Here is a 27,226-nt window from a genome sequence, read left to right on the forward strand (position 1 = left end):
ACTGCAACTTGTACAAGACGAAGGAAATAGAATTAACAGAGGCACGAAGGGAGACGCAGGAATTAGAAGAAATAACAGAGACGCGGGAGATAGAAAAAGTAGAGGAGAGACCACACAATAAAAACGGGGTGAAAGACGAGCACACACACATGGAGGTATTTGAGGACGATGAGGGGGAGCTCGGGGAATGTGTCGTGACCCGGTGCAAGCAGCCGGGTAGCCTCCTTCAGGAATGGAGGGAGATGCTATGCTCCCTTGAGGCGGATCTCGACCAGGTGGGTCCAGTCGAGCTTTGCGAGGTAGAGGGGGCGAGTACTGTAGACGGGTGCACACGGAGCTTGGGGGGGGGGGTGTGAAGGCCCCGGAACCCCTTGTGGTGACACAAATCCCCGGTGTGATTGTGTCGAAATGTGTGTTCACGAGTGTGGCGAAATGTGTGCTGCAGCGCGCGCATACCGTGGATGAAAAGCGGTGTGTGAAAGGGACCGCGTGTGCGAGTAATATGGTGTGCCTGGTAGCGAGTGAGCCGAAGTGCGTGCCTCCCAGCACACCGTGTATGGATGAAGCACGATGTGCAGAAGAGACGGTGTGTGTAAGTGAAAAGGTGTGTACGAGTGAAACCCCCTGTGCAAGTGAAAGGCCGTGTGCGAGTGGAACCACGTGTGCGAGTGAAAGGGCATGCGTGAGTGAACGGCTGTGTGTGAGAGGTCGCTGTATGTGAGGGAGATGGCGGCTGGCATGCGGGAACATGCAACCGCATGTCCCGGTGTGAATGTCCCGGTGAGGTGTGTTAGCCTCGTGGCACGTGGAAGTTTGTGCGCGAGAGTGCGACGACGACGGTGGACAAAGGCCGAGTAGCGGCCATAGATGTTTTGGGAACCGTGCCGGGTTTGCACGGCAGCGCGCGCGGTCCGTGCTGTGCGACGCACGAGGCCGCCACGTGCGCGCCTGCGGGAGTGAAGCCCGGTCCGTAAACGCACGCGGTGGATTAGCCGATCCCGCGGACGGACAGAAGGTAGGCTGGATATGGATTTGGACCGGATGGGTTCTCCAGGCGAGCGTAATTGTGCAGCTCCGAAGAGCAGAGCACATGTGTTCGCATGGGGAACCCATCGAAACGTGAGGCTTGTTTTTTGATGTGGAGGGTGACGTCATGGCTGCACGCATAGTTGGAATCCGGCAGAAGGAGAATCCCTGCCGGATGGTACCGTCCAAGGAGGGACAAGGTGCGCGATGCGCGAGCATCTGCCATGACGTCACGGGGAGTAAAAGAGCACAGGTTGCGAGTTGCCGTGCTGGTGCACGCATTAAAAAAAAAAAGCAAGCCTCGCTTCAGGTGAACAGGATTCCCGGGCAAGGGGTGGAAGACCCCCCCCCCCCCTGACCAGGGCACAGGACACGAGTTAGGGGGAAGGGTTAGCTTAGCTAGACCGGCTCCATGGGGCAGGGATAAGTCCTCATGGGGCCCGTGGAATGGAAAAGTTGGAGGGATTTTAGTTCAGATTTAGGATGAGAGATGGGAAATGATTATTTGGAGACAGTGACGGACTTTGGATGTGTAGAGGGGACGTAGCTTAGCTACGTAGTGTTAAATGGAACGTGCTATATTGTGAGGGATGACGAGGGAGCACGAGGTAGTTAGGGAATTTAGCTAGAAGAATGGCAGTGATCAGCAATGTGTGAGAAGAGAATGGAAAATGTACTTGGTGAGTGAGTGAGGCCAGCGGGCCGGAGTGTATGGAGCGAATGTGGAATGCATGGTGCGATGAGTGATTGGGGGGAGGAGTGATTCCCACCCAAGGGACCCCGGGGTAAGTGTAAAGTGAGTTTGGTGGTTAGTCAAATTGACAAAATGGAGGTCGTTTTGCTGTTGGTGCGAATGTAGGCTCGAAACCCATTTGGAGGGGTGCAGGAGCCCTGTTGACGGGCTGGGAGCGTGGCTACGAATGGTATCGCTTAGTGTGTACCTCGGGCACCGGGCTAGTCGGCTGCGGTAGGCCAAGGGTCCAGTGGGAGCCGAGACAGTGTAGTGGGCACGGGTGGGCCCGCATGATGCGGGGCCCGGGGCGCCATTGGCCGCGTGGGCAGTGCATTGGGCACGGGCACCCAGGGAAGGGGCCCGGGGCGCCAGCCTGCCACGTGAGCGTTTCAGGGGAGTCGCCAGGGAAGGCACTCCCCGGTGTTTAGGGAGCTGGTAGGCTGGGAGACAGTTGCAGGGCCCGGGGGTGCCATAGTTGGAGAATCGGCAGAGGGTAGTTCCTGCCAAGGGAGCCACGCGTCCCAGCCACGAAACCATGCAAGGGCACGAGGGAAAATTGGAGGGCGAGGCCCGAAACTGCAAGGACACCAACACATGTGACGGGAATCTTGGTTTTTAGAACCGATAGTTTAAGCGAGGCGCTTTTGAAAAGCCCCGGGGTAGTTTAGGAGTAATAAATGTTAGGGTAGATAGGAAGTCTACCCCTCCACACCATCCATCCCCTCGCTCTCGTTGCGGGCTGCTGGACCCACCTTAGGTTGAGATCGCTAAAATCTAAGGAGGCGGTTCTGAGGCTTGAATTGGGCCTCGACACAGGACACTAGCTCTCCCTTATTCCCCTCCAGGAAGGGATAGGTTAGCCGGACAAAGACAATAAAGCGGGTTCGGGAGACGAATTTATAGGGGGAATAAAAAGAAAAATAAAACAAAAAAAAGTTAGGGCTAAATTGGGGATTTTTTGCAAATTAAGGGAGTGGGTATGGACAGAGACAGGCAAAGGCGATAGGTTGGGAGGGAGACAGTAGGGTAGGTCCGAGCCCACCTTCCGAGTGGCCATCACCAGCGCACTCCCTCCACGAACCGCTGCAAGGCCTGTGCCAGCCAGCTTCATCTGCCGGCCTGTTTTTTACTGCAAGGCCTGTGCCGGTCGGATCATCTGCCGGCTGTTTTATTGCAAGGCCTGTGCCGGTCATTCATCTGCCAGCTGTTTACTACAAGGCCTGTGCCGGTCAGCTTCACCACCGGCCCGTTTTGCTACAACGGCCTTGTCTTGCCTTGCCATGCCTTGTCTGCCTGCCTCTGCCTTGACCCCATGCCTGCTCACCCTTCTGTTTTGCATTTGCCCCCATTCATTACCATGTGCACCAGGATCATCGTGCGTGCTGCAGGGACTGCCCTGTAGACAGCCGCATCACGGGACTGCATTGGCAGCCCGTGCACCATTTTGTTGCTCGAGTCAGATCATCGCACGTTCTGCAGGGACTTCCCTGTAGGCAGCCGCACACGGGACTGCACTGGCAGCCCGTGCACCGCTTGTGTTCACTGCGCTCATTTCACGGGGAAGGCCAAGGACTGCGCTTGAGCAGCCGGCCACATTCCCTGTCACCTGCAATTGTTTATTAGCCAGAGACTGCGTGTGAGCAGCCTGGCTCCCTGCTTTTCTTTTCCCGCAGAGTCCATCAGTCCTGGGCCATGGTTTAGTGTAAAAATTATAAGTTAAGTTAAGGGTAAAATTGTACATGAGTTGCGCCCCCTGCATGTTTGTCGTAGCGCCGGCAATTTATTTTAGTCGTCTGTATGAGTGGGTTTGTTTCGTTAGTTACTCAGCCCGTAGGTTATTTATTTTGGGGACACGAATACACTGAATGTCGCACTCAGGGATCCAAAGGTAAAACGTACTAGGGGAGAACTTGCACATGATGGCACACGAAAATTCGACGACTAGGGACGAGTCTGTAAAAAAGGGAGGGGGTAGTGTTACGGCTGTGGAAATTCGCAATACATCATAAAGGGTCCTTAGATCAGCTATGACGCTAAGTTTATGTGCAGATACTTCCCCACCGTTGTTTAAAGGGAATTCATGTGATTAATCGGGCTGCGACTCTTTGAGATAGCCGTTTTTCTGTTCAATAGTTATTTTGGAACGTCCGAGGACTTCAAACGAAGGCCCCGTGAAAGGCCTACAACGGCGCGAGAGTTTTCCCGACTTTTTTGCGGCGCCGGGGCTGACGGGAGAGGCTGCGAGAGCTCACTGGCGATTGGTGGATACGGGGACTGAGGCGGCCGTGAGGAGGAGACGCCCCCTTTTCGAGGAGCTTCTCGAAATGGCGAGAAGAGAGGCGGAGCCAAAAAGGGGGTGGAGCGAAGGGGCAGAGCCCAGAGTTATATAGGGCGGACCGCGCGCGAGCTTGGCCTCTCTCCTGCCTGGATCATCGTGTTGGATTCTTCCTCTCTCTTGGTGGACGTCATGTTTGAGCTCTCCTTTTCTTCGCCCTGGATCGTCGGGATTGGATTATTCGGGCCCTGGATCGTTATGATTGGACTCTTCGGGCTCTGGATCGTCGTGTTTAGATTCGTCGGGCTCTGGATCGTCGAAGGCTCGTCTCTCCCTCTGGGCGCCAAGTCGTGAAGGTTGCAAGCAGTGGTCCCGGGTCGAGGCGTGCACGAGAGGAGTGCCGGAGAGGGCTCGCCGACCATCGCCCCTCGAGGGGGCAGGTAACCAGCACGGTCTAACGGGCCTATTCGGTCATCCACGGCCCACGGCATAAAGGTTTACGAACCCCGTCTACTCCCTTGCCTATGAGGGTTTTTTCGTTGCTTTTGTATGACTGCTGTGGCACCATGTCCCTATAAGTAGACCTGTGTAAGTGCCTGTAAATTACTAATAATTATAGTCGATAGTATTGCTTTCATTGCATTCTTGCCTGTATCCGTTTCATTTTGATTTGCCTTGCTTATAAATAGGTGCATGATTTCTTGCTTGTGTTGTGTGTGTAATAATGTGCTTGCTATAATAAATGTCCTTATGTGAAATGTATCCCGTTCGTCATCTCTTTCCCCATTGAAAGTGCCATCTTGCATCACCGAAGGAATTGGTAGACGGGTGTAAGCACCCAGTAAATAGAATCATATCCATCGAGGTTGGCGATAACACCGCTCGGTTATCCCTGAAGCACGGAACGGATCGCTGAGCGGTTTGTGTCCTAGGCCGGCCTGCGACGAGGTACGATCGCCCAGTTCACTACTCGCGCAGGTACTTAGGTAGGTCGAATTTGGCGAACAACCCTATCCTGCGCGGGTGGCCAATTGGCACGATTGTGGTGAGGTCGAAAGACCCACCCGTGACTATCTCCTGGCGTTGTTCCGGGAGGGTCACGACAGAATTGTCCGTTCCGGTGGACGACGCGGTCGCGATTCGAGTTACGTGGCCGATCGCACGCCGGGCAGGCCAGAATTCGTAACAATATAAAAGGCTAATAATGTGTTTTATATTTATATTTCATTTCTCCTTCCTTCCTTATTTACGAATTGCATCGGCGTTTTTGGCCATCTTCCAGATCACGTGACGATCAAACGGGAAGGAAATTCAAAAATCTGTCCGGTTAGATACAAGATAATATTTTTTACTATCATAATCAATAAACAGTTGCCGAATATCTTGTAGAATGGCAGACGAGATAGGTTTTGAAAATGGCGATTTTTATAACTTGTGACCTCGTGACCTTGACCCTGACCTTGAACCCGGACAAAAGTTATATCGTTGTGCAACACTCATCGACCTCTACCCACGTACTAAGTTTCATCAAGATCGGAAAGAAAATTGTTGACGGACGGACGTATGGATATTTGGTCCGGCTTTATTCAGTCATCTCGGTAGAAATGACCTAAAAAGGAAAAAAAAAAAAAAAAAACTTGGACAGAATTGGCAGAAACAAAATGTTCATCGGAATAGCTAAGAAGAAATCAGCTCAATTGGGAGAGAGAACGAATCGTAATAAATGTCCAAGACCAAGGACACTATAGCAATGGCTTTATTAAAATGGCAGGACCAAGTTAATCAGACAGGTATAGGTTCCACAAAGTAGAAAGAGCACGAGTCACCTCCTATTGGAATGTAAAAAGCTCATGTCAGAACAACTGCGCATACACAGGCACGACAAGGTATGCAGCGTAATCCACTGGCACATCTGCAAAAAATTAAATCTCCCAGTTCCAGAAAACTCATGGGAACATGAACCAAAAGCAATCATTTAAAACAAGGAAGTCACGCTCATGTACGACCAAATTAACCCATCGAGCATGAACGTAAAAGCAAAGGATTGCGACTGAAAATCATACTAATGTTCAAAAAAAAGAAAAGACGGCATTGCGAAATGAGGTGTCAATCCCCAATGATTTTGGCACAAAGAATGCAGAAATCAAGAAAATAACCAAATACAAAGACCTCAAGAATGAAGTGAAATGATCTTGGAAGCTGAAGAATACCAACATTGTACCAGTGAGTAATGGGAATGATGAAGAACCTCACGGAGATTTTACAAAACATTCCTCGGAATATTACTACAAACGAACTGCAGTTGGAAGCTGTCCGGCACTCAGTGACGATGCTGAAAAGAGCGCTTGAAACAAAACTGAAAAAAGAAAACTTCACAAATTTGTCCACGAATCGTGATCAAACGCACACACGTGTACAAATGCACAAACACACACACACCATTATTTCAAAAAATGATATACACGTATACAAACCTTCCCCTTTGAGACACGAGCTGCCACGTCATCTTATTTCTTAACGTCCCATCAAGAGTTTGCAGAAATAACATGTATCGTCCCTCAACTACAAACACAAATAATGATTAGAAGAGATACAACCCACACTTGAGTTGACCACTATTAACAGTACAAAGCACCACCAAAAGTCAATTTAACCTGCAGGGTAGTGTCAACAAAGGCATTTCTTTTGAACAAACTGCAACCATGGCAACCAGTAAAAAACTTTGATGTGATACACTTGAATAAATTAAGCATTATGCAATGATTCGATTTTCAAGTGCACTCAAACATACATTGTGTGTGTGTGTGTGTGGATGTTGCATTAAAAATAAGCACACACCTGCCTCACCCCCCCCCCCCACCACCACCAATCCTCACTATATTAAATAACTTCCATCTGATGCTCTCCATCTCCAACAGCTCATTAAGTTTTTTGTTATTTTTTTAACCCCCAACTCATCAAGCCTTTCATAATTTCACCCAAGTTAATCTTCCAGCATACCTTTCCTTGACCCAATGCCTCCTGTAATGCCTCTCCAATCTCAGCCTCATTTCCATAGATTGATGCACAGTCAATAAGGCGGTACCCAATAGAAAATGCATGAAGGATGGCAGTCTTCACCTGCACACAGTGCATCACATCAGACAGGCATACACCTTTAATACAATTGTTGGGGAATAAATAAAGGAGAAGTTTTTCAACGCAAAACAAATAGAAAGTAACAATAAATCTAACAAGCACCAGCAGCCAGGAAACAAGTACTTTTGAAACTGCAAGAAAATTAAATTAATGGAAGTGCCCTTAAGTGTTTGCACCAAAGTAAAGCAACGTTAAATTACTCAATCTCTTTATTAAAAAGTGAAATAAATTCAGAAATGGCCTGAAATCCTTGGAGCCTCAGAAATGAAACTTATGCAAAGTCGATGACACACCATCACAAATCCCCACGCTTCCCACTGAAAGCAAAGTTTAAAGATGCCATAAAGTTCCACCAGGAATGACCTAATATCAAATCTGAATAAAATAAATAAATCTTATTTTGACCCCTGTAATGGCGATAATAAAATGGCAGGACCAAGTTAATCAGACAAGTATAGGTTCAGCAAGGTAGAAACAAAGCATGAGTCATGCAGGAAGTAAGCACTCAAAGTGCTTACTCCCTGCAGAAGGAACCTGGGGTAAAATCCCCCCCCCCCAAAAAAAAGGTAACATTGTTACGGCCACGGGTACCGAGTGAATTACGAAGGGATTAATCCCCACTTCTCCTCGAAGAACCAGATATGGGGCCACCGTTCACAATAAACTTTGTGGTGCGGTGGGATGCTTAACAACCACGAACGCCAATCAGTTAACCACGAGTTTGTGTCCAGCGTATAATTTGCCGTTAAACTCAACGTCACGTGACCTCCTGACTGGGGAACGTGCCCTCGGTGACGCACCAATCTTACGTTGATTAGATCTTAAGTAATGCGGCCGAGCATTTACCGCTGGTGCATGCCGACTATGACAGGTTAATTAGTTTGGGAGTTATCATCTCCCAGTCTATCTCGGTTCAGACGGACAATGCTGGATCAATGGAAGGAAATGATAATTGTGGACAGGTTGAAACGTCAACAAGGAATTATTATTAACAAGATAAAAAAATGAACTGAAGGAATTTTTATTTCCTTGTCGATTAAATAGGTGAATTAAAATCAAATGTTCAATCAACAAAATAATCTCAATCAAATAAAGAATTCAACAATCATTTATAGAAAATGGACAAGAAGCAGATGCTTATCACTATGCCTTACTTAACAATTAAACACAAGACATGGGTACCCATAAGACCATTCAAGGGGAAAAGAAATTAGGTCTCGGCTTACAAGGGCAGAAGTCGATATGCGCTATATAAAATACCCCAAAATGTGTAAGCGTGGCTTGGTCTGCCTCTGAATGAGCTCTCCACAGCTTGGCTCATCTGTTAGCGCTTTAGCTTTCAGTGCACCTACCCACAAACAGGCTCGAATACCAATCAGTCATGTCGTCATTCCCAGAAACCAGGAACGCCATTTAACCAGTCAGACCGAGCAGAACCAGCAGGAACAGTCCAACTTTCACCAACCGCCATTGCTAATGTCATCAGGATCTCTCACCAACTGTCATTACAGCGGTTCTGCCGACTTTTTATAAGCGACCAGTGTGAGTGGAGCCTCCAGCACAACTTCAGCCAAATCCAGCTTGCTTATTGGCACATTCCTGCACGAGACCTCCAACCATCCATTCTCACACTCATTCTCTCCCGACCATCGAACAAGATGCAACTCCCAATTAACACAGGCCTGGATTATGACGCCATGTTCGGGGCGTTGGACGAACGCCAGAAAGCAGCCATTTGCTGGAACAAATGAGCAGAAACATGAAGTGCTTACAGAACGTTAACGGGCAATCACCAACTCTTTGTTTAGTCCGATACGAAGAAGAGCCGGTTAGCGTCCACAGAGCTGCTGAACGGAGTGTTGATCACCGATGGAAAAAGGTGGGTTCCGGAGGTAAACGACCCGAGACCACAGCCATGTTTGATCATCAGAATGAACTGTTCGGGAAAAGCTTGCGGTGTGATTAATGACCCAAATGTCCTGTAAGTCCAATGTGAGAATGATAACCAAAATATAATGTGTAGATAAATCATGTATTTCCAAGCCAATGTGTCTTGAGGAAAGGGAATAGAACGAGTATCTGTTGGGCCAACGGCTATCTTATCACGAACGGTGAATATCACTCATGCAGAAATGAAAACTGACGTAAAATCATACATCATGAACATGTCATAAAGAGGAAAAGGTTATCCCCTAAGAAAGGAAGGGAACCTGTTCTCTACCCTTCTCCAATGCATCAAAGAGTTAGAATCCCACCAGACAATGGGATGGGTCTATTCTGAACATGCATTTATGGAAATAACTGTCTGAGGACTTGGATGTTGTGTGCATTACTCAGATCCGATTCTGAAATCTACAACACTTTCATGCATCCCTCCAATGATGATTGCATACACAAAGTTTCATTTAAAAAATAATAATAATAATAAAGTTTAAAAATTAGCCTGCAATTGCATTTTTTGGGGAGTGGAGCTTTTAACCCTGCTCCAAGGGTCGGGGCCAAAAACGATATCACTCTCACACCTTCTTGTCAAGTAGTGATCATAACTAAAGTTTGGTGAATTTCTGCCCAACCGTTTAGGAAGAGATAGCATAACGGACGGACAGAGATGGATGAAGCAGATTACAATATTCCCAAGTTTTTTTTTTTTTAAACAGCATAGGAATAAATAAATTAATTAATAAAAGCTGTGACCAACGACAATTGGTGTTAAAGTCAAGGTAAACCACCGCATACAGTTTGTGCGGTGCATGCAAGTATCTCAAACAAGCACAATGCCAGGCATAATGCCAAGAGTTGCCACAATGGAAGAGCAATTAACAGTGTGGTCATTAGGTGCAAAAACTAAATGGCCACAGTCAACATGTTGAAGAAAAGAGATGGTGATGAATAGTCAACATACTATCAACCAAGGGAAACGTTCATCCATCCAATGTGGGCTTCACCAACAAGATAGTTTCATTTTGGCAACACCTGTCCTGCTGTTAACAAGGACTGCGCATTGGATCGATGGATGAATGCATGCATGATGGCCTTTGCTCTCGGGAGTTTATCATGCTCCTGCTAGGAATTCCAACATCTTAATCACACAAGCATTTGAGCAAAAATATTAACAGTGGAAGGAACACTTCGATTTGTCCGACCAGCACCAATTGGACAGTATGCACTGCAAAAAGTTTTAACGCAAGCCTGCACTGTCACAGTGGCATTTTACAGATTTCAGTTGTAAGCAGTTTGGTCAGATTGGACAGCAGAGTATTTTATTAAACAAAATGAATCTTCCTTGTTGCAACACTGCTCTCACCCCAAAAGAAAACTGTCACGAGGTGTGTGATCTGCTTCTGGCCTCGAGGAAATTGCCCCAAAATCTGCAACTCTCTCTGCTCATCAGATCAAGGAACTTCATCATTTAATAATGAGGATATAGCTCTTCTTTCTTTCATCATGCAGTTGTTGTTTTTTTATATTCAGCCTGTGGCTGCCGGTCGCATCATTTTCTGCAAGGGTGCCTGTGCCTCTGTTACCAGTAAGCTGGTGCTCATTTTGCAGACCTCAGAAGAATGACATGATGAGTCAACCCATCTGGTGTTATTTAACAACACGACAGGAGCTTCAACTCAAGACCCGAAGATCTTAAGCCAGCCACCTTAACCGTTAAGCAAACACCAGGCTTCATCATACAGTAAACCATGGCTTAGCCAAACAACAATTCACAAAAAAATAAGAGTAGAATGGAAAAATCAGTCTTTGACCTCCAGGCTCCAGCCAACCTACCGAACAACTCAATTTTGTCGCACATCATCAAAACCTTTCTCTGCCTTTTGGCACAACTAATTTTGGCAATCGTTTTACATTTGCACACCATTAACAGCGTGCGAAAATCAACAAAAGGCTCGTAATCGTAAATGGGGGGGGGGGGGGTAATTGTACAGACAGGCGCAAACGATGACCCATTTTAGCTCAGCTCATAAACCGCGATTGTGCGAAATCAAGTCCACAATGACTAAATCGGAAAACTATAGGTTTACCGCAATTGTTCAAAAGCCCCGATATTTAAGTGTTTACTGTATTCAAAATATAAAATTCTATTGAAATAAAGTAGTTCCTCAATCATAGACTGACATCTGTAGACACAGACACACAGACTGAACAAGCTGCTTAACCCTACTTTCCACTTCACACACGAATGGGGTAAAAAAGGGACAAAATGTATTTTAATAAATAAAGGACTTGATGTGAACTAAATATTGTGGGCCTTTCTATCCCCGACCTGGCAAAACAAAATGACAGACGGCAGCTTGAGAGCGAGTAGAGTGGCTACATGTTCATTCCCTGTTTAAAATCAAAGAAATTTCTGAACCAGCAATAATTAACTATTCCCAACAGTCAACATGTCAGCAACCTGAGACATCTTAATTACCACTTGTTCAATTAGCAGTCTCTGTGTGCTAATTAAAATCCTCAGATTCAGTTACAAAACAGTTCTCAAATTCCCAATGGTCTGCGAACAAAGAATTCAATGGTCAGTCAAAATGAGAAACAGCACAGCACTTATAAGTGGATTTTCTGATCAAACCAAACAAACAAGAAAAAGAGCAATCAGATATTGCAGACCTTCGCCAGGACTTGTTTTGTGTGGTGTGTTTGTGTAGTTTTGTGTGGTGCATTTTGTGTGGCATTTGTGTTCTGGTGTGTTACGTAATTAATAAGAGACCTAATTAGAACTGACACTTTATAACTGCTGGCAGTGATGACTGGGTACCAAGACGTCCCGCTTTTAATCGGAGACCTGACCCGACGTTTTATTTAATTATTCATTACTAGCAAATACCAACCATCGCTTCGTCGACGGTAAAACTAAAGGGGGGAGGGAGAAAGAGAGGGGTGGGAAGAGAGAGCGGGGAGAGTGAAGAGATGGAGGGAAATGATAGAGAAGGGAGGGGGAGCAAGGAGGGTGAGGGAAGGGAAGACAGTGTGAAGTGAGAGGAAGGGAAGGCAGACGTGTGTAGGAGCGTTAATTACGATTCATAGTCTCAGCAAAATGATTCTGCATAGAATAACAGTGAAGATGGAAACAAAATTATGTCTGAAATCCATTTTCTACCGCTCATACTATAAACACAGCCCAGAGACAAACTCCCGTCCAGACAAATACCACGACACGTCCGGATGCAAACACTATCCGGACATGTCCAGAGACACAGACAAAGAGACAGAGAGACAGACACACAGACAGGAGATGCGGGAGGAGGGTACTGCACTGTATTGGGAGGGGGTAGAGCAAGGATGGGACAAAGAGAAAGAGACAGAGATGTTAGCAGAAAGAACATATTGTTACGGCTGTGGAAATTTTCAATACACCAGAAAGGTCCTCAGGTAAGATATATCGATAAGTTCATGTGTAGTTAGTCGACACCCGTTGTTTAGAGGGAATATGTATGATTCATCTGGGCTGCGACGCTTTGAGTGAGCCATTTTTCTTTCTCTATCGTTATTTTGGACCAATAAGACCGCCAACAACTCAAACACCACCACCTTCGCCGCTTTACCTCCACAACTCCACCCCACAAACATCGCTTCACCGCCATTCTCAAACGACGCCCGCCAACAACCAAACCACCACAGCAAACCTCCCACCACCTTCGCCTTTCTCCTTCCACAACCTTCCACCACACCACCTGTCAACACCGAACGTCGTGCTGTCCAGGGCCCGTTCGGTGATTGTTGCCGAACGCATCGAGCCGCGAGTACAAATGGATGCCTTTACGGGAGAGGAAATTGGATCAGGGGAGGTTCACGCCCCTTTTCCTCCGTCCAATGGGCGAGGGTCGGGCGGTGTGGCCCCGCCCCCAAGCGCGATGCATGTGGACTCCTTTTAGGAGGGAAGTCGGACCAGGAGAGGCTCACGCCCCCTTTTTACCCGACCAATGGCTGAACACCGGGTGGCGTGGCCCCGCCTCCAAGCGAGTTTTGACCCGCGAATTTACATACACGCTCCTCCCCCGGTCTATAAATACGTGAGCACAAGGCGACTCACGCGTGTTGGGTTGTGCTGAGCTGTGCTGTGCTGGCTGGACTGATCGAGTGAATACCGAGGTCGTCGTTGAGGTTGTCGTTGCTGGGTCGAGGGACGAGTCGCGGAGTGAAGCAGGGGCGCGGAAGAGGGCTCAGGGGCGAGAGTTCGCCGGAGTCGGTGCGGTCCCAAGGCCCCGCTAGCGGGACGGAGCGTCCGCCATTCCTCTCTCTCCGCCCCGAGCATCAACAATTTCCCCCATCCGCGCTGAGATAGCGCCGGTAACCCCGTCCGTTCCCCACCTCAACCGTGGTGTCGACCGACCAACACGTGCCTGCGCGACGCACGGCCGAAAGGAGCTCACCGACCACGCCAGGGGCACTGAGTCAGGCACGTTACGTTGACATTGCGGCTAGCCCGCCATCGCGCCACGAGGGCGCGGGTAAGACCCCTTCGGTCTCATGGACCTGGCTGCTCACCCAGGTTCCACATACATTTGGTCCACGGACCTGTCTGCCCCCTTGCCTGTCAGGGTGGCTTTTATTTGCTTTTTGTATAAATGTGTGTGTGGCACCAGTCTTTTAAGTAAACCTGAATAAGTGCTTGTACATTGCTTTATTCGGTGGTAATATAACTCTTTTGCTTGCTCTTACTGTATGGCTGTGAATACGTGCTTGCCTTGTGTGTGTGAAATAAAAGTACTTGCTTGTTGAACTGTTTCCAGTTTCGTTGCTTCCTTTCCTTTGTTTGAAAGTTCCATCTTGCATCACGTGGGTAGTGATGTAGACACCAAATAAATAATCTGAACCATCGAGGTCGGCGATAACTCTGCTCGGTTACCCTGCAGCACGGAACGAGCCGCTTAAGCGGTTCGTGTCCGGAGTCGACCTGCGGCGTGGTAAAACTCCTCGATACGCTACCCACGCGGGTACTTAGGTATATCGACATTCGGCGATTCACCCTATTTCGCGCGGGTAGAATGCGGACTGGGTTGTGGTGTGGTTAAACCCCCACCCGTGGCTAGCTCCTTGGCGGTAGTTCCAAGAGGGTCACGACTGAATTGTCCGTCTGGTGGGCGACGCGGTTGCTATTAGTGGGAAGCGGCCGATCGCACGCCGGCGGGCGCGAATTCGTAACAATATTGTGCTTTATGAAAACACACACACAAACACACACATACCCTTTTGGATTACACACAGTTTAAATTGATTTCAGAATGGGATTAAAATAAATTCAGATCAAATGGAACACCAAATAGGTAGTCCTACATTGGAGTAATCAGAAGGAACCCAAACAAGCAAAAAAGAAAAGATGAAGTCATCAGGAGGAACCTGGATAGGAGTCACATTTCAGCTGCTGGTATTCTACCCTGAAACCCATCCAGGCACAGCCAAGTGAGCCTTATTCAAAAAAAAATAATAATAAAAAAAATTATAAATTTTTAAAACATCAAAAAAAATCAAATAATTCCGGCTGCCAGACCATGTGTCCGATCAAGTTGAAAGTTAAAATATGTATTCCCCATAACTGATAGATCACAATTGTGAAGTTTCATGTCAATTTATTAAGTTGTTCCAGAGAAAACATTATTTAATATTTTCTTCAATCCAATATGGCTGCCAAACGATGTGACATCAATTATTGCTCAACAACCTTGTACATGCATGCCTTCGGGAACATTTGTGTGAAGTTTCCCCTCGATCTGTCCAGCCATTCTGGAGAAGAATATTTTTTATATGTTTTAGGGTAAATATAATATGGCTACCAAACCATGTGACCGATGACATCAAATGTGTGAACATTTTGTTCCTCATGGATAGGCGGTCACATGTGTAAACCTTTTTCCTCGATAAAGTTCAGCCTTTTCCGAGAAGAAAAATTTAGGTTTTTTTTTAACAATATGGCTGCCGAATCACGTGATCGATGACGTGTATATATATATATATATATATATATATATATATATATATATATAAAAAAAATATATATATATATATATATATATTAAAAAAAAACAAAAAAAAAAACAATTGTGGACAATTTTATCCCAAGATGACCCTCAAAAATTTTCATACTGATCGGATATAGCATTCTACATGTGCAATTGTGACGTCATAACGAAGGCACCTATGTCATAAAAAAAAATCACATTCCCCATGAGGAATTCTTGCTGTGTGCCAAGTTTCAATGTTTTCCTTGGTGCAGTTTTAGAGATACAGAGGTCCAAAATTTTTCCATTTTTCCAACATGGCTGCCACCAGTGTGACCACTCCTTGGCTTTTTCACAAGATCTTGGCTATTCGTTGTTCACCTTGGCATCTTTGTTTTCTATAGGTTTTCTTTTATCATCGCTTTTCCAAAACCTTGTGAATTCTTGGCTTTTTTCATTGGCTCACCTTGGCATTTATGAAAATGAGGAGTGGTCACACTGGCTGCCACACCACATGACCTAATTATGATTAAAACATTCTATATGAGTAGACATTCCAATGGTGAAAATTTTGTCTCAATCCGACAAGCGGTTGCGGAGAAAAACACGAAACTTCTGTGCGGACAAACAAACAAACAGACCAACCGACCGACCAGACCTAATGCAATACCCTCTCCTTCGGTGAGGGTAACAATTGGTAGTTATTGGAAGTCTGATTTGGGCAATCCTTATATTGTGCAAACAACTGAATGGTTGGGCGGGGGTTGAAAATGAAGTGATGACAGAAAATGGAAAGACGGTTTGGAAAGAAAGGATGATGTCGAGGGGGGGTATATAAATGACCTAAAATGTGATCAGATCTTCATCCGAGTCCGAATAATAGATAGATAATCAGATTAAATAGCACAAACAAAAAAAAATTAATAAATACAGTGCATTAATAAATAAAAAATTTGAAAGCGACTTTTTTTATTTATTTATTGAGCAAAATGATTCAACATTCAATTTCTTTATCAGAAAAAGTATGTTAACCTCCAGGTTAATCAGCTCAATTAAGGGGGGTAATTACAGTCAGGTGTTTCAATCAATTCAGGATGACAATCCATTGATTTAAGAAAAACAACTGATGTAACTGAAATATTTGAAATAAGTTTCCAATGGAAGCAATGCCGCCAAACGCAACTACAAGATTGTCAGGATGACAATCACGAGTGAGTTTGGGTGGCCCTGCCCGATATGAAAAACATCAACTTTGTTCGTCACCAGAGTCTGGCTTTCACCACACCGGTTTGTGGAAGCATGTCATGCCCCGATTAAAAGATTTCTGAGGACCTCAGAAAAAGAGTTGTCGATGCTCATCAGTCTGTAAAGGGTTAAAAGACAATTTTTGAAGATGTTGGGCTTCACCAATCCACTGTCAGGGAGATGGTGTACAAATGGAGAAAATTCAACACCATTGTTACTCTTTTCAGGAGCAAGGTGCACAATAATCAGGTCACAAAGAACCCCAGGGTAATGTACAAGGATCTGTAGGCCTCTCTTGCATTGGCTGTCAGTGTTCATGAGTCCACAATCAGGAAAACACTGAACAAGAATGGTGTGCATGGGAAGATAGCAAAGAGGAAACCACTGCTCTCCAAGAACAACATTGCCACCAGTCTCAAGTTTGGAAGAATGTTCTGTGGACAGATGAGCTGAAAATGGAACTTTTTGACTTCAATCAGAAAGGTTATGTTTAGTGAAAAACAAACATTGCATTCCAACAGAACAGAAGAACCTCATCCCAACTGTGAAGCATGGTGGTGGGAGTATAATAGTTTCGGTCTGCTTTGCTGCCTCAGGACCTGAAAGGCTTGCCATCATTGACGGAACCATAAATTTTGTATTGCACCAGCAAATTCGACAGAAGAATGTCAGGGCATCTGTCTGTGAGCTGAACCTCAACATAAAATGGGGCATGCAGCAAGACCAATCCTAAACACACAAGTAAATCTACAACAGAATGGCTGAAGCAGAAGAGATTTTGCATTTTGGAATGGCCAAGTCAAAGTCCAAACTTTAACTCAATGGAAATGATGTGGCAGAACCTGAAGCAAGCAGTTCATGCAAGAATGCAAACAAATATCTCTGAGTTGAAGCAGTTCTGTGAGGAATGGGCCAAGATTCCTCCAAGCCGATGTGCAGGACTGATCAAGGGTTACAGGAAATGTGAGTGAAGTTATTGCTGCTCAAGGGGATGCCACCAGTTACTGCATGTAAAGGTTCACATACTTTTGCCAACAAAGAAATTGAATGTTGGTTCATTTTGCTGAATAAATAAATAAATACGTTTTGTGTGTGCTATTTGTTTGATCACATTCTCTTTATCTGTCATGCAGACTTAGATGAAGATCTGATCACATTTTAGGTCAAATTTATGCAGAAATATAGAAAATTCTAAAGGGTTAACAAGCTTTTTCTCACCACTGTATGTAAGGTACATACAGAATACAAGGACTAGTGAGGAGACTCACCTGGCCTGCTCCACTCTGCCAGGTTCCCAAGCCGAGAACAGGCATTTCATAATTCGAGTTGAGCAACACAGTCTTCATCGTGAGGTATCTGGTAATGAAGAATAATTGAAAAAAATATATATTAAAATATCACACAACCATTCATGTGTCATTAACACATTTACACAAATATCGCTAATCCTGGGTAACAACGATCAGGAGAGAACTGTTATCTTGAAATCAAAGTGAAAAATCCAAAACAACCTGTAAGCCATTCGTTTCACATTGCAATGCAAAGTACAACTTACAAGCAGCAATTAAATCAGATTTGATTGTAAACCACTGATGTACGCAAGAAAAAAGGCGTCACAGGGACATGGTGTGCCCAAAAGGGTGGTGACACCAACCCGAGGGATAGAAATGTCATCAATTAAGAGAACCAGACTCAAAATAGGAACATTGCATGTGATCATTAAAGTCTTACGAGAGTGGGTTTCAACTGCAATTGTCATAACTACAAAATAATCTTGCAAGCTTCACACAAAAAAAAAATCATACATTTGTTCTGATATAATTAACATCCTCCACAACAACTACAAAACTAGTAGTTACGTTTGGCGGCATTTTTTCCAATTGGAAACTTATTTTCAGCAATTCTGAAGAAAGATCTTTAGCTGTTGGGCTACCAACAGCCATTTCCCAAAATGACCGCCATTTGTGGATACACAGGATCCATTTGTGATGCTACAAAATTGATAGATCAGTGTTTCAGCTTTTCATCATTTATACTAATCACATACAGAAAGAGAAATAGAGAAAAATTGGTACATCATAAACACAACTGTGTCAGCTGTAAAGAAACAACTTTGAGCAATGCGTGACATTAATAAATTTGTACCCCACTTGTATCCCATCTGTATGGTTTCGGGGTGAAGGAGTTGAACATCGACTTTGTTTGGACCTTCTATCTTTGGCACATGTGCGTCCTTTCTATGAAGAGCAAGGGGAGGCACACTGGTGTACAAGTCTCGTAAGTGTGCCATAGGCTTCTTGGCAACTCCAATGTCATCGCAAATGACGCTAACGAACCGTTGCACTCCACAGACCTCATTGCTTGGATGCTGGAACAGATATTTCATTTTAATGGAAGGAGTCATGCACACTTGTAGAACTTGGGTTATGGTCTATAATAGTCATGACATTTGGCCTTGTGGTTTTGTTAACGTTTTCACAATGCCATCACCATCCAGGTGTGACAACTGTGTTGTTCTTCGGAAACAGCCAATCTTGTTGAAACCTTTGAGGTTGTCTGCCATGGTTTTGTACTCTGCTCCATCTGTTCCACATTTTGAATCAGCAGAGCAGTGGAGTACTTCAAATGTGTCCTCCTGACACAGAAAGCATCTGTCCCAGTCTATCATACACTGGGGAGTATACACTCCAGGGCTGCTACGGATCTATGAGCTTATGTATTTTGGCCATCGTTGCCAAAAAGCCAAGATGGGTTTGACCCCCCCTCTCACCTCCCACTTCCCCAAAAAGCAAGTCTAGTCCAATACCATAGAACTATGGACTTTCAGAAGAGATGATGGAGATATGAGAATTGCACCTGAAAGAACATGGCCATTCAAATATGCAGATTACACAACCACCACCACCCCCCCCCCCCCAACAGCAACAAAAAACGAAAACACACACCTTTCATATTTGGAGAAATAGCAGGCTACCCATTTCCATATTATATTTGTGTCAGGATTCAACAGACTGAAGAAAAGTAAGAAATACGTTATTTTATCACTATTTGCATTTACCTACGATTCCTTGTTTGAGGGTTCACAATGACAGAAATATGATACGGTGTAAAGTCAGAAACTCATATGTCTTACTCCCATTCCAGCCTGACGATATGGTCCAGAAGCTATATCAGAAACAGAAACTGATGGCCGCCTTTATTATAATGGCCACCCTGGCCTACTTAAGTCAAATATAGAGTAGTCATATAGCCACAAATGTTTGAGTAGTCCTGGGCTATATGAAAAGTTTCACACTTCTATCATCAAATTCACAATCCTTTCACACAATTCACTGAACTGCTGCACTATGGGGTGGAGAAGAATGAGATTGAAGAGAATGTTGAAGTTTGTTCCACAGGTGGGGGAGGGGGGGGTAGGAGGAATGAATGAATGGATGGAGGTGAGCAGTGATCCTGGATTTAGGTAGTTTTAACAGAAGGGGATTGATGTTGGACTGTGTGCACCCTGCAGAGACACCTGGAGTGCACACAGCACGGGAAGAGCAGAGGGTGCAAGACCAGAAAGGAGGTGGTAGAAGACAAAAGAGACCACCGACCTGCCTGCGATAGAAAAGTGATAGGCACACACACTCAGTTTCAGCATAGAAGATTCCCATGTAGTCCGGCAGATATGTGAAAAAAAAAATGTGCCTTTAGTGATACAAGCATGAAATTTGGCACACTGCTAGGGCAGTATCTTACAAAGATTTTTGGATATAGGGACATTCCAGATTCTTCCCAGAGCCAAAACGGCGGCCATTTTACAAAATAGCCGATTTTGTGTTCTAGAAGGAAGATACATGTGGATACAACTATATTTAAGAAGCATACCAGTGGTTTTATTTAACAAAATATAGATTCTAGCAAATAAGAAATAGCAAATAAAGGTGACAAAGTGTGAATAATCCATTTATTTGGTCATTTTTGGTGCATTTTTGCACTTTTGGACGGTTTTCTACAACAAACCCTTCAAAAAACTGTTATCAAGCACCATGGAATGACTGTTGTTCATTTAACACTCTTGAACTCAGAGGAGGTGCTTCTGTTTGATCCTAACATCAACTTACAGAGTCAAAATTATACAGTGGAACCTCTAGATCCAGGTAACAGAGTCTACTATGATTCATGGATACATGTGTACATGTTACATAATTATCATCTGTGATCTCTCTTGTCCCAGTTCTACTCTCTTGTACACTCCCCACCACAGTGACATAGAGCTGTGCACTGGAGTGCAGCCTTGACACACTTGCACTGTCCTCTGCAACCCTTTTTGCAGCCACACCTTAGTAGCCTCTGGGAGGGTTGTCCAGTATACGTCCCACCCATTATCGGTGTGAACCCACCCCCAGTCACTGGGCGATGGGAGCTCTGGTGTGGACACCATCATCTGGCCCCAACAGTAGCCGGCTTGGTAGGTAGCTCTCTTGATGTGCTGTTTCAGAGCTTCACGAGATGGTGGGAGAGCATCTATTGATCTGCCATTCTGGGTGAACAGATGCTTGCGACACTCATTGACATGTTCCTGGCTATTGGTGCGATCATAGAGCACAACAACAAAACGCTCCAAACAACAACAAAACAAAAACAAAAAATCATCTACGGCTGAAGGAGTTGGCATGGCAGCCAAGGCACAGAATGCTGCAGTGACATCAGTGACCTCATCACAGGCTTTCCAGGTTTCCCATGCTTTTTTCTTCCCCCTGCCTCCGAAGCTTGAAACGGTGTCGCATCCAGTGAGGGCATGGAAGAATGGCAAACCTCGACACTTGTTAGGTCCCAGTGCCACAGACATCTCGTGAGCTGCCAAGAACCTGAAGTTCTTTCTTGTGCCAAAAGCAACTCAGAGCTCATCAATGTCCAGACGTCCAGCTGCTGTCACCGCAAGGACCACGACATCAGTGTCTACTGTACGGATCGACACTTTGCTGTATCCCTGCCTCACAGCGTCTTCAGCATGGAGTAGCATTCTTGTGTCAGCCTCTTCATGGCTACAAGGGGCAAGACCAGCAACATCTCGGGCCTGCGTACAAACCACATCTTTGTGGTGTGTGCTGATGACTTGTTTGTCTGTGTCTGTTGTTGCTACTCTGGTGGCTAAGAAGTCAAACAACTCCATCTTGTTCTCATCTGTGCGAAGAAAGGTCTGCCAGTTTCCAGGAATGGAACTTGATTCCTCGACTCGTCTCCTGATGCCTTTGCCTCGCTTCTTCCTAGTGTCTGCCTTCAAACTGTCTGTGAGGTATTCATCCCAGACAATATCCATCCTGCTCGTATGCTGCAGCTGAGATGTGATGTATGGCAAGAATACTTCTGATGCATACTCGTTGAAGGTCTTTGCTGTGCCAGGTGGCAGCATACTGATGATCGCTGCACCATCAAGGATGATGACTTCAACTGCTGGACTAGCAGCAGCAGCAGCATTCTCCTGTGGAGGGACCAGATCTTCTAAGCAGCCAACCAGATCAGACTTTGTTCCAAGTCTCATCTTGCCCATGTGTGACAGTGCAGGGGGACATGCTTGGTTCTCATGTGCGAAGAACTCATCAAGATCTCCATCACGTATCTGGGACGCAATGAACAACCTGGAGAACAGGGAGCAGTCGTTCTTCAGAGATGAAACCTGTAGCTGTGCTCTTGACTTCTCTCTGACTGGAGGTCGGCTGAAGAGGGAGGTTGTTTCTCTTGATTGGGTCAGTGATGGGCTTTGTCTGGTTGATAAGTCTCTCATGGACATAGGAGTCATGCGGTTCTTGTCCCAGCTTCTCAATCTGGCGTACAGTATTGATAACTGCTGGGTCTGCCAGGTCTCTGCTGTCTAGCACCAGGAGATCCTTGCTGTCATCACAAAATGGGTTGCCCATCTCCCCCATGACTTGAGTGAGTGAACGCACATCTCTAGCAAAGGCTACCTGTGTGTGCTTGGTCTGCTCGTGGTGTTTGTGAACAGCCTTCTTGGTCTCTGTTGTGGCCCGGAACTCAGCGATCACTCTGGCCATCTCTGGACCAGACACCATCCAGCGGCGTAATGCAGCGGGATTCTCTGTCAGGCCTACAGCTCCTCCGTCACCCTTAACTAATGCGTTATTCTGCTCGTGGGCTTGGTCGATGGCCATCGCAGAAAACGCATGAGTGGTCTTCTTTACTGTGTAGTTGCCGGCAAGAAACTGCGTGTATACACTTGCATGTTTGGTCGCCAGTGTCACCATGTCGCGCAGGTGAACTGGTATCCAACTGGCGTAGTTGGTATGACCCAAGGCGAAGAACCAGGGGACAATCTTGCTCAGGGCATCAATGTATAGCAGGAAGTTCCCTTCACGGACCGATCTGAGGTAGATTAGGACAGTGAGTTCCAACTGTAGAATGATCCACCAGAAGTGGAACTGCGGACTGGCTTGCACACGTTCAGCACACCAGTCTTCTAGATCCTGTCCCTCAACTGCTCCTTGGCTGAAGGTTTTCTGTAGGAGAAGATAGAGGCTACTGGCTGTGACCTGGTGAGCTCGCCAAGTGCGTGTAACATGGGCAGCCTTCAGGAAGGAATCAGCAGTACCAGTTGTAGCAACTCCTGCCTGCACCAGAGCTCCTGTCCACCCACTGCTATCCAGAAGATCACCCAGAGTTTTCAGTGCAGCCATCTCAATGTGGAGTCCACCAAATAGGATGACGAAGTGATCTTCTCCATGTGTTTCTGGCCATCTCCACTGGATCTGTTTGGCGAGTGCGTACAGTGGCTGATCGACTGTGAGGACTGGGATCTGACCAGGGTTCAGAATCTCAACTGCTGTCTTGATGACGTCCATGGAGTGACGAATCATAGCCACGGACTTGGCCTGGTCGTAGAAGAGAGGCAGCAATGAGGTGAGGGTCACGCCACACTCTGGTTCCTCTGGAATGGACTGCTTGCTGGCATGATATGCAGCCCATGACAGTCTCGTCTCCCTGTAGTGGTGTGTCTGATGCTACACTAACTGCCATCTGCTCTGGCCACCTGTCAAAATGACAAGAACTCATCAACAAACTTAACAAGAGACAGGACCTCAACACCACACAGAGTTAACAAGAGATTGAGGCACATATATGAATACAGAATATGTACAACTTTCAGATGATATATTTTCTGTGGCGTACCTGTATTCCACCTGCATTGCTTGAGGGATCAGTTGGCAGTCACTTCTGTTGGGACCAGACAACTTGGGCATCGGTGGTTCTCGTTTACCGAGAACCACAGGAGGTACAGTAGTGTATGACTCTGGCAGGTGTGCAGTGGTTGCTGTTGTAGTAACATCATCTGAGACTACTACCCGCAGCCGTTGAACTCCACGCACTTCACTATTCGGGTGCTGGAACAGCGAGATGCCAGTGCCGTGGAACGAGTCTTGAGCACTAGTTGAGCTGAGATTGTGGTCGATGTTATCCACTGCGCCAGTCGTGAACAGACCACTCTTCAGTTCAGGTGGGCAAACTGCACCCTCCTGCTGGAAGAAGCGGCAGGTACTGTTCCCCAAGTCCGTGGAGATGCTCAGCACCCTATCATAGGAGACGGAGAGACCCAAGTGGAACAGAGTGTCAACCAGGTCTCGTTTGCGAGTCTTTGTGTGCATCAGCATTCCCAGGTACACAGGCACGGGGGTCTCCCGATTGTGGCTGTGCTTGGTAGACTCAATACTCGTACTCTGTCGGCGGCGTGCGTAGCTGTTGAACATGAGAAGCTGTGAGATTGTAAGAGTGGGTGTTGATACAGATGAGTGGCTTGACTGCTCTTGGATTGTGGGACCATTCAGGATCATAGCAACTAGTGCCACGAGAGAATTTGGCACAGATTGTTCTTGGCAGAGGGCGTCAAATGAACCACTAAAGGCTGTCTTCATCTTCAACATGTCTCTTCGGACTATGTTCGCAGCTCGAGCAAGATGAACACCATCACTATCAGCATCGTGTTCACAGGCCTTGTGAAGGGCTGATCCGATGTCCTCGTTGAAAGCTAGCAGAACATCTCGGCCAGGCTTGTGCTCCTCCATGTCCGGAAAATATGTCATGATCCGGTGCTTGAGTTTGGTCGAGTGAACACGTCCAGTCAAGACTGTTCCAAGCTGTTTCAGCCGGTTGTTGTACAGACTTGTTAGGTCTGCCAGCTTGAACACTGGTGCCACAAGAGCGTCCATGCGGGCATCATCGATATAGGACACCAGTTCTCCGAGAGCTATGCCATGATTGATATCATCCTGGTCATCCAAAGTTCTCTTTGTGTCCCTTGCTTTGTTATAGAGGGAAACCAGACACTTCACATGGTACAGGGCATCTTGCGCCATCATATCTCCAGCACTCAGTTTAGCAATAAGTGGCTTGTCTTCTAGTTTCAGAGCACATTTCCTGACTCGTCTGTCCAGGTCAAAGGTAGAAGCTTTGCGCAAAGACTCGTTACCTGCTGGCTTGTCACAAAAGAAACACGTTTCGAGCAGTGACTCTATGCGGTCCACACTCTGACGGGTATACTTTCTTGTCACGCATTCAGTATCCCCACTGGTTGTTTTCCTCTTCTCTGCCCGAATCAATTGAGTTTTGTTGTATTGTAGTCTGCACGAATCATGCCACTTAGCCCTGTGGTGCTGGAAGGTGGACTCAATACCCTCACCATCGTCCAAGCGGGACATGTCGAGAGATTTTGGCAAGCAGTCGATCTCACTGAACCTGAGGAGGTTGTCTGCCAGAGTTTGGTATCCAGACCCTCCTGTGCTTCGCTTGGAGTCAGCTGGACAATGAAGAGGCTCAGTGGTGTCCATCTGACACAGCACACATAGGTTCCAGTCTGTCTGGTTAATTGATGTAACAGATGTACTTGGCCCTCGCTGCTGGGGGTCTAACAGTTTGAAATGCTTGGCCATTGTGTTGAACCACCAATCAGTCACTGTAAAATTGGGAAGAACCACCACCAAGCAGGGGATTAGTCTTTGGGTACACTACAGTGGAGTTATCACCTGAAAACAGAATAGCAGAGTTAAAATGTTTTCAACTACGAACCCCAGCCCAGAGGAGATGCATATATACACAATGGCGATCTTGGGTGATTGTCACTCGATGTCCCCAATAGGCCACCATACATTATTTCTTTGCGCTGGACAGGACCATGTTAAACCCAAATCAATATGAACACACCATTGTAGTTTGAACATTTCTATTATGCAATCATGAAAATTAATACAGTGAGTACATCAATATCGATTTCGCAAATTTATGCATTTAATCGCGACATTGCCAGCTACCAGTATGTAATTAATAATGGAAATATTCATGGAGTCTAAGTTCCTTTCACCAAATTTGATTTTTGATCTATTTATATTTCCAAAAACAATATTCAGGTAACATTCACATGCGTGATCATATTGCAGAGCTCTTGTTCCAGCCATGCATTATTGCGATGGTAAACTGTTATCTGTGTCCCTCATAGACCACCGTAGATGCATTTTTTAGTCAAATATGAAGTAGATAACGAAGCATGTGCATACTAGTTGATAATAATCATATTATACTCACTACATTGTGTTTTGCACCAAGCACATATGACTTTGCTGACCTTGTCGGCAGAATTTGTTATTCGTGGCAGCCATTTTGTAAAATGGCCACCATTTTGACCCCAGGGGTAATCTGGAATGTCCCTATGTCCAAAATGTTTCCTAAGGGTATGCTATAACTGTGTACCAAATTTCATGCTTGTATCATCAAAGGCACAAAACTACCAGAATATTTCACATATCTGCCGGACTAGTAGCCCTATAGCCACAAATGTTTGAGTAGTCCTGGGCTATATGAAAAGTTTCACACTTCTATCATCAAATTCACAATCCTTTCACACAATTCACTGAACTACTGCACTATGGGGTAGAGAAGAATGAGATTGAAGAGAATGTTGAATTTTGTTCCACAGGTGGGGGGGGGGGGGTAGGAGGAATGAATGAATGGATGGAGGTGAGCAGTGATCCTGGATTTAGGTAGTTTTAACAGAAGGGGATTGATGTTGGACTGTGTGCACCCTGCAGAGACACCTGGAGTGCACACAGCACGGGAAGAGCAGAGGGTGCAAGACCAGAAAGGAGGTGGTAGAAGACAAACGAGACCACCGACCTGTCTGCAATAGAAAAGTGATAGGCACACACAGTCAGTTTCAGCATGGAAGATTCCCATGCTCTTGATGGCCTTGGTTTCCATGGCATCAGGCTAAGCAAGGTGTGAGGCAGGGGCAGAGATGTGACAATTGTCCCTTCTGCATTTTGCCAGGAGAGGAAGAAAATGCCACATCACACGAATGCCCGAAAAGATCCGACAACATTGCCCAAATAACAGAGTGTAAAAAAATTCTAAAATGCATAATTTCCTTGGACTTCCAAAATTTTGTCATCTCAAGGCTTTATGAGGCAGACCATGCAATTCCTTCAAAATAATGGTGACAGTGCACCCCTTCCCCCCCCCCCACCCATATAAAAATGTCATTTAATTCAAATTTATATGGTATTAAATGACAAATATGGGAATCAGTAGGTTTTCACTAATTTATGACAGCCATCATGGATTTTCTCAATTCTTGCAGCTCATGAATTTTACCTCCACCACCGAAGGTGGTTATGTTTTCACCACTTTCTGTGTACAGGATATCTCAGAAATGTAGAGGTATATGGATGAAATTTTGTCCAGGTGTGACTCACCTCACATATCATTCATAGGTGAGGGAATCTTTAAAGGATAACAAACACTTTCACACAGTGTGTGAAAAAGACGAACAGATTCAATTTTGGTGAAAAATCTGGATCCCGATCCTGATCCGACTACTAG

General features: G+C 45.8%; 1 protein-coding gene and 1 pseudogene across 2 annotated transcripts in view; both read right to left on the reverse strand.

Annotated features, from left to right (window-relative positions):
* LOC147024470 (uncharacterized) overlaps positions 1-25,723 on the reverse strand; it is a 55,821-nt gene extending 30,098 nt beyond the window's left edge. Inside the window, exons 1-3 of one of the 2 annotated variants that reach the window (XM_085884428.1) lie at positions 23,531-25,717; positions 17,629-17,716; positions 7,035-7,154 (exon numbers count right to left, since the gene is read on the reverse strand). In XM_085884428.1, the coding sequence (XP_085740554.1) occupies positions 7,035-7,154; positions 17,629-17,716; positions 23,531-25,284 (1,962 nt within the window). In that variant the 5' untranslated portion in view covers positions 25,285-25,717. Of the gene's footprint in view, positions 1-7,034; positions 7,155-17,628; positions 17,717-23,530 lie in introns of both variants that reach the window. The other variant, XM_085884427.1, reaches the window with a different exon arrangement.
* LOC147024471 (uncharacterized) lies at positions 17,635-23,484 on the reverse strand (annotated as a pseudogene).
* Positions 25,724-27,226: the final 1,503 nt, after the last annotated feature.

The sequence above is a fragment of the Eptatretus burgeri genome, chromosome 6 (assembly GCF_056783735.1).
Source record: "Eptatretus burgeri isolate ZD-2024b chromosome 6, Ebu_testis_v1, whole genome shotgun sequence".
In the NCBI taxonomy this organism is placed as follows: domain Eukaryota; kingdom Metazoa; phylum Chordata; class Myxini; order Myxiniformes; family Myxinidae; genus Eptatretus; species Eptatretus burgeri.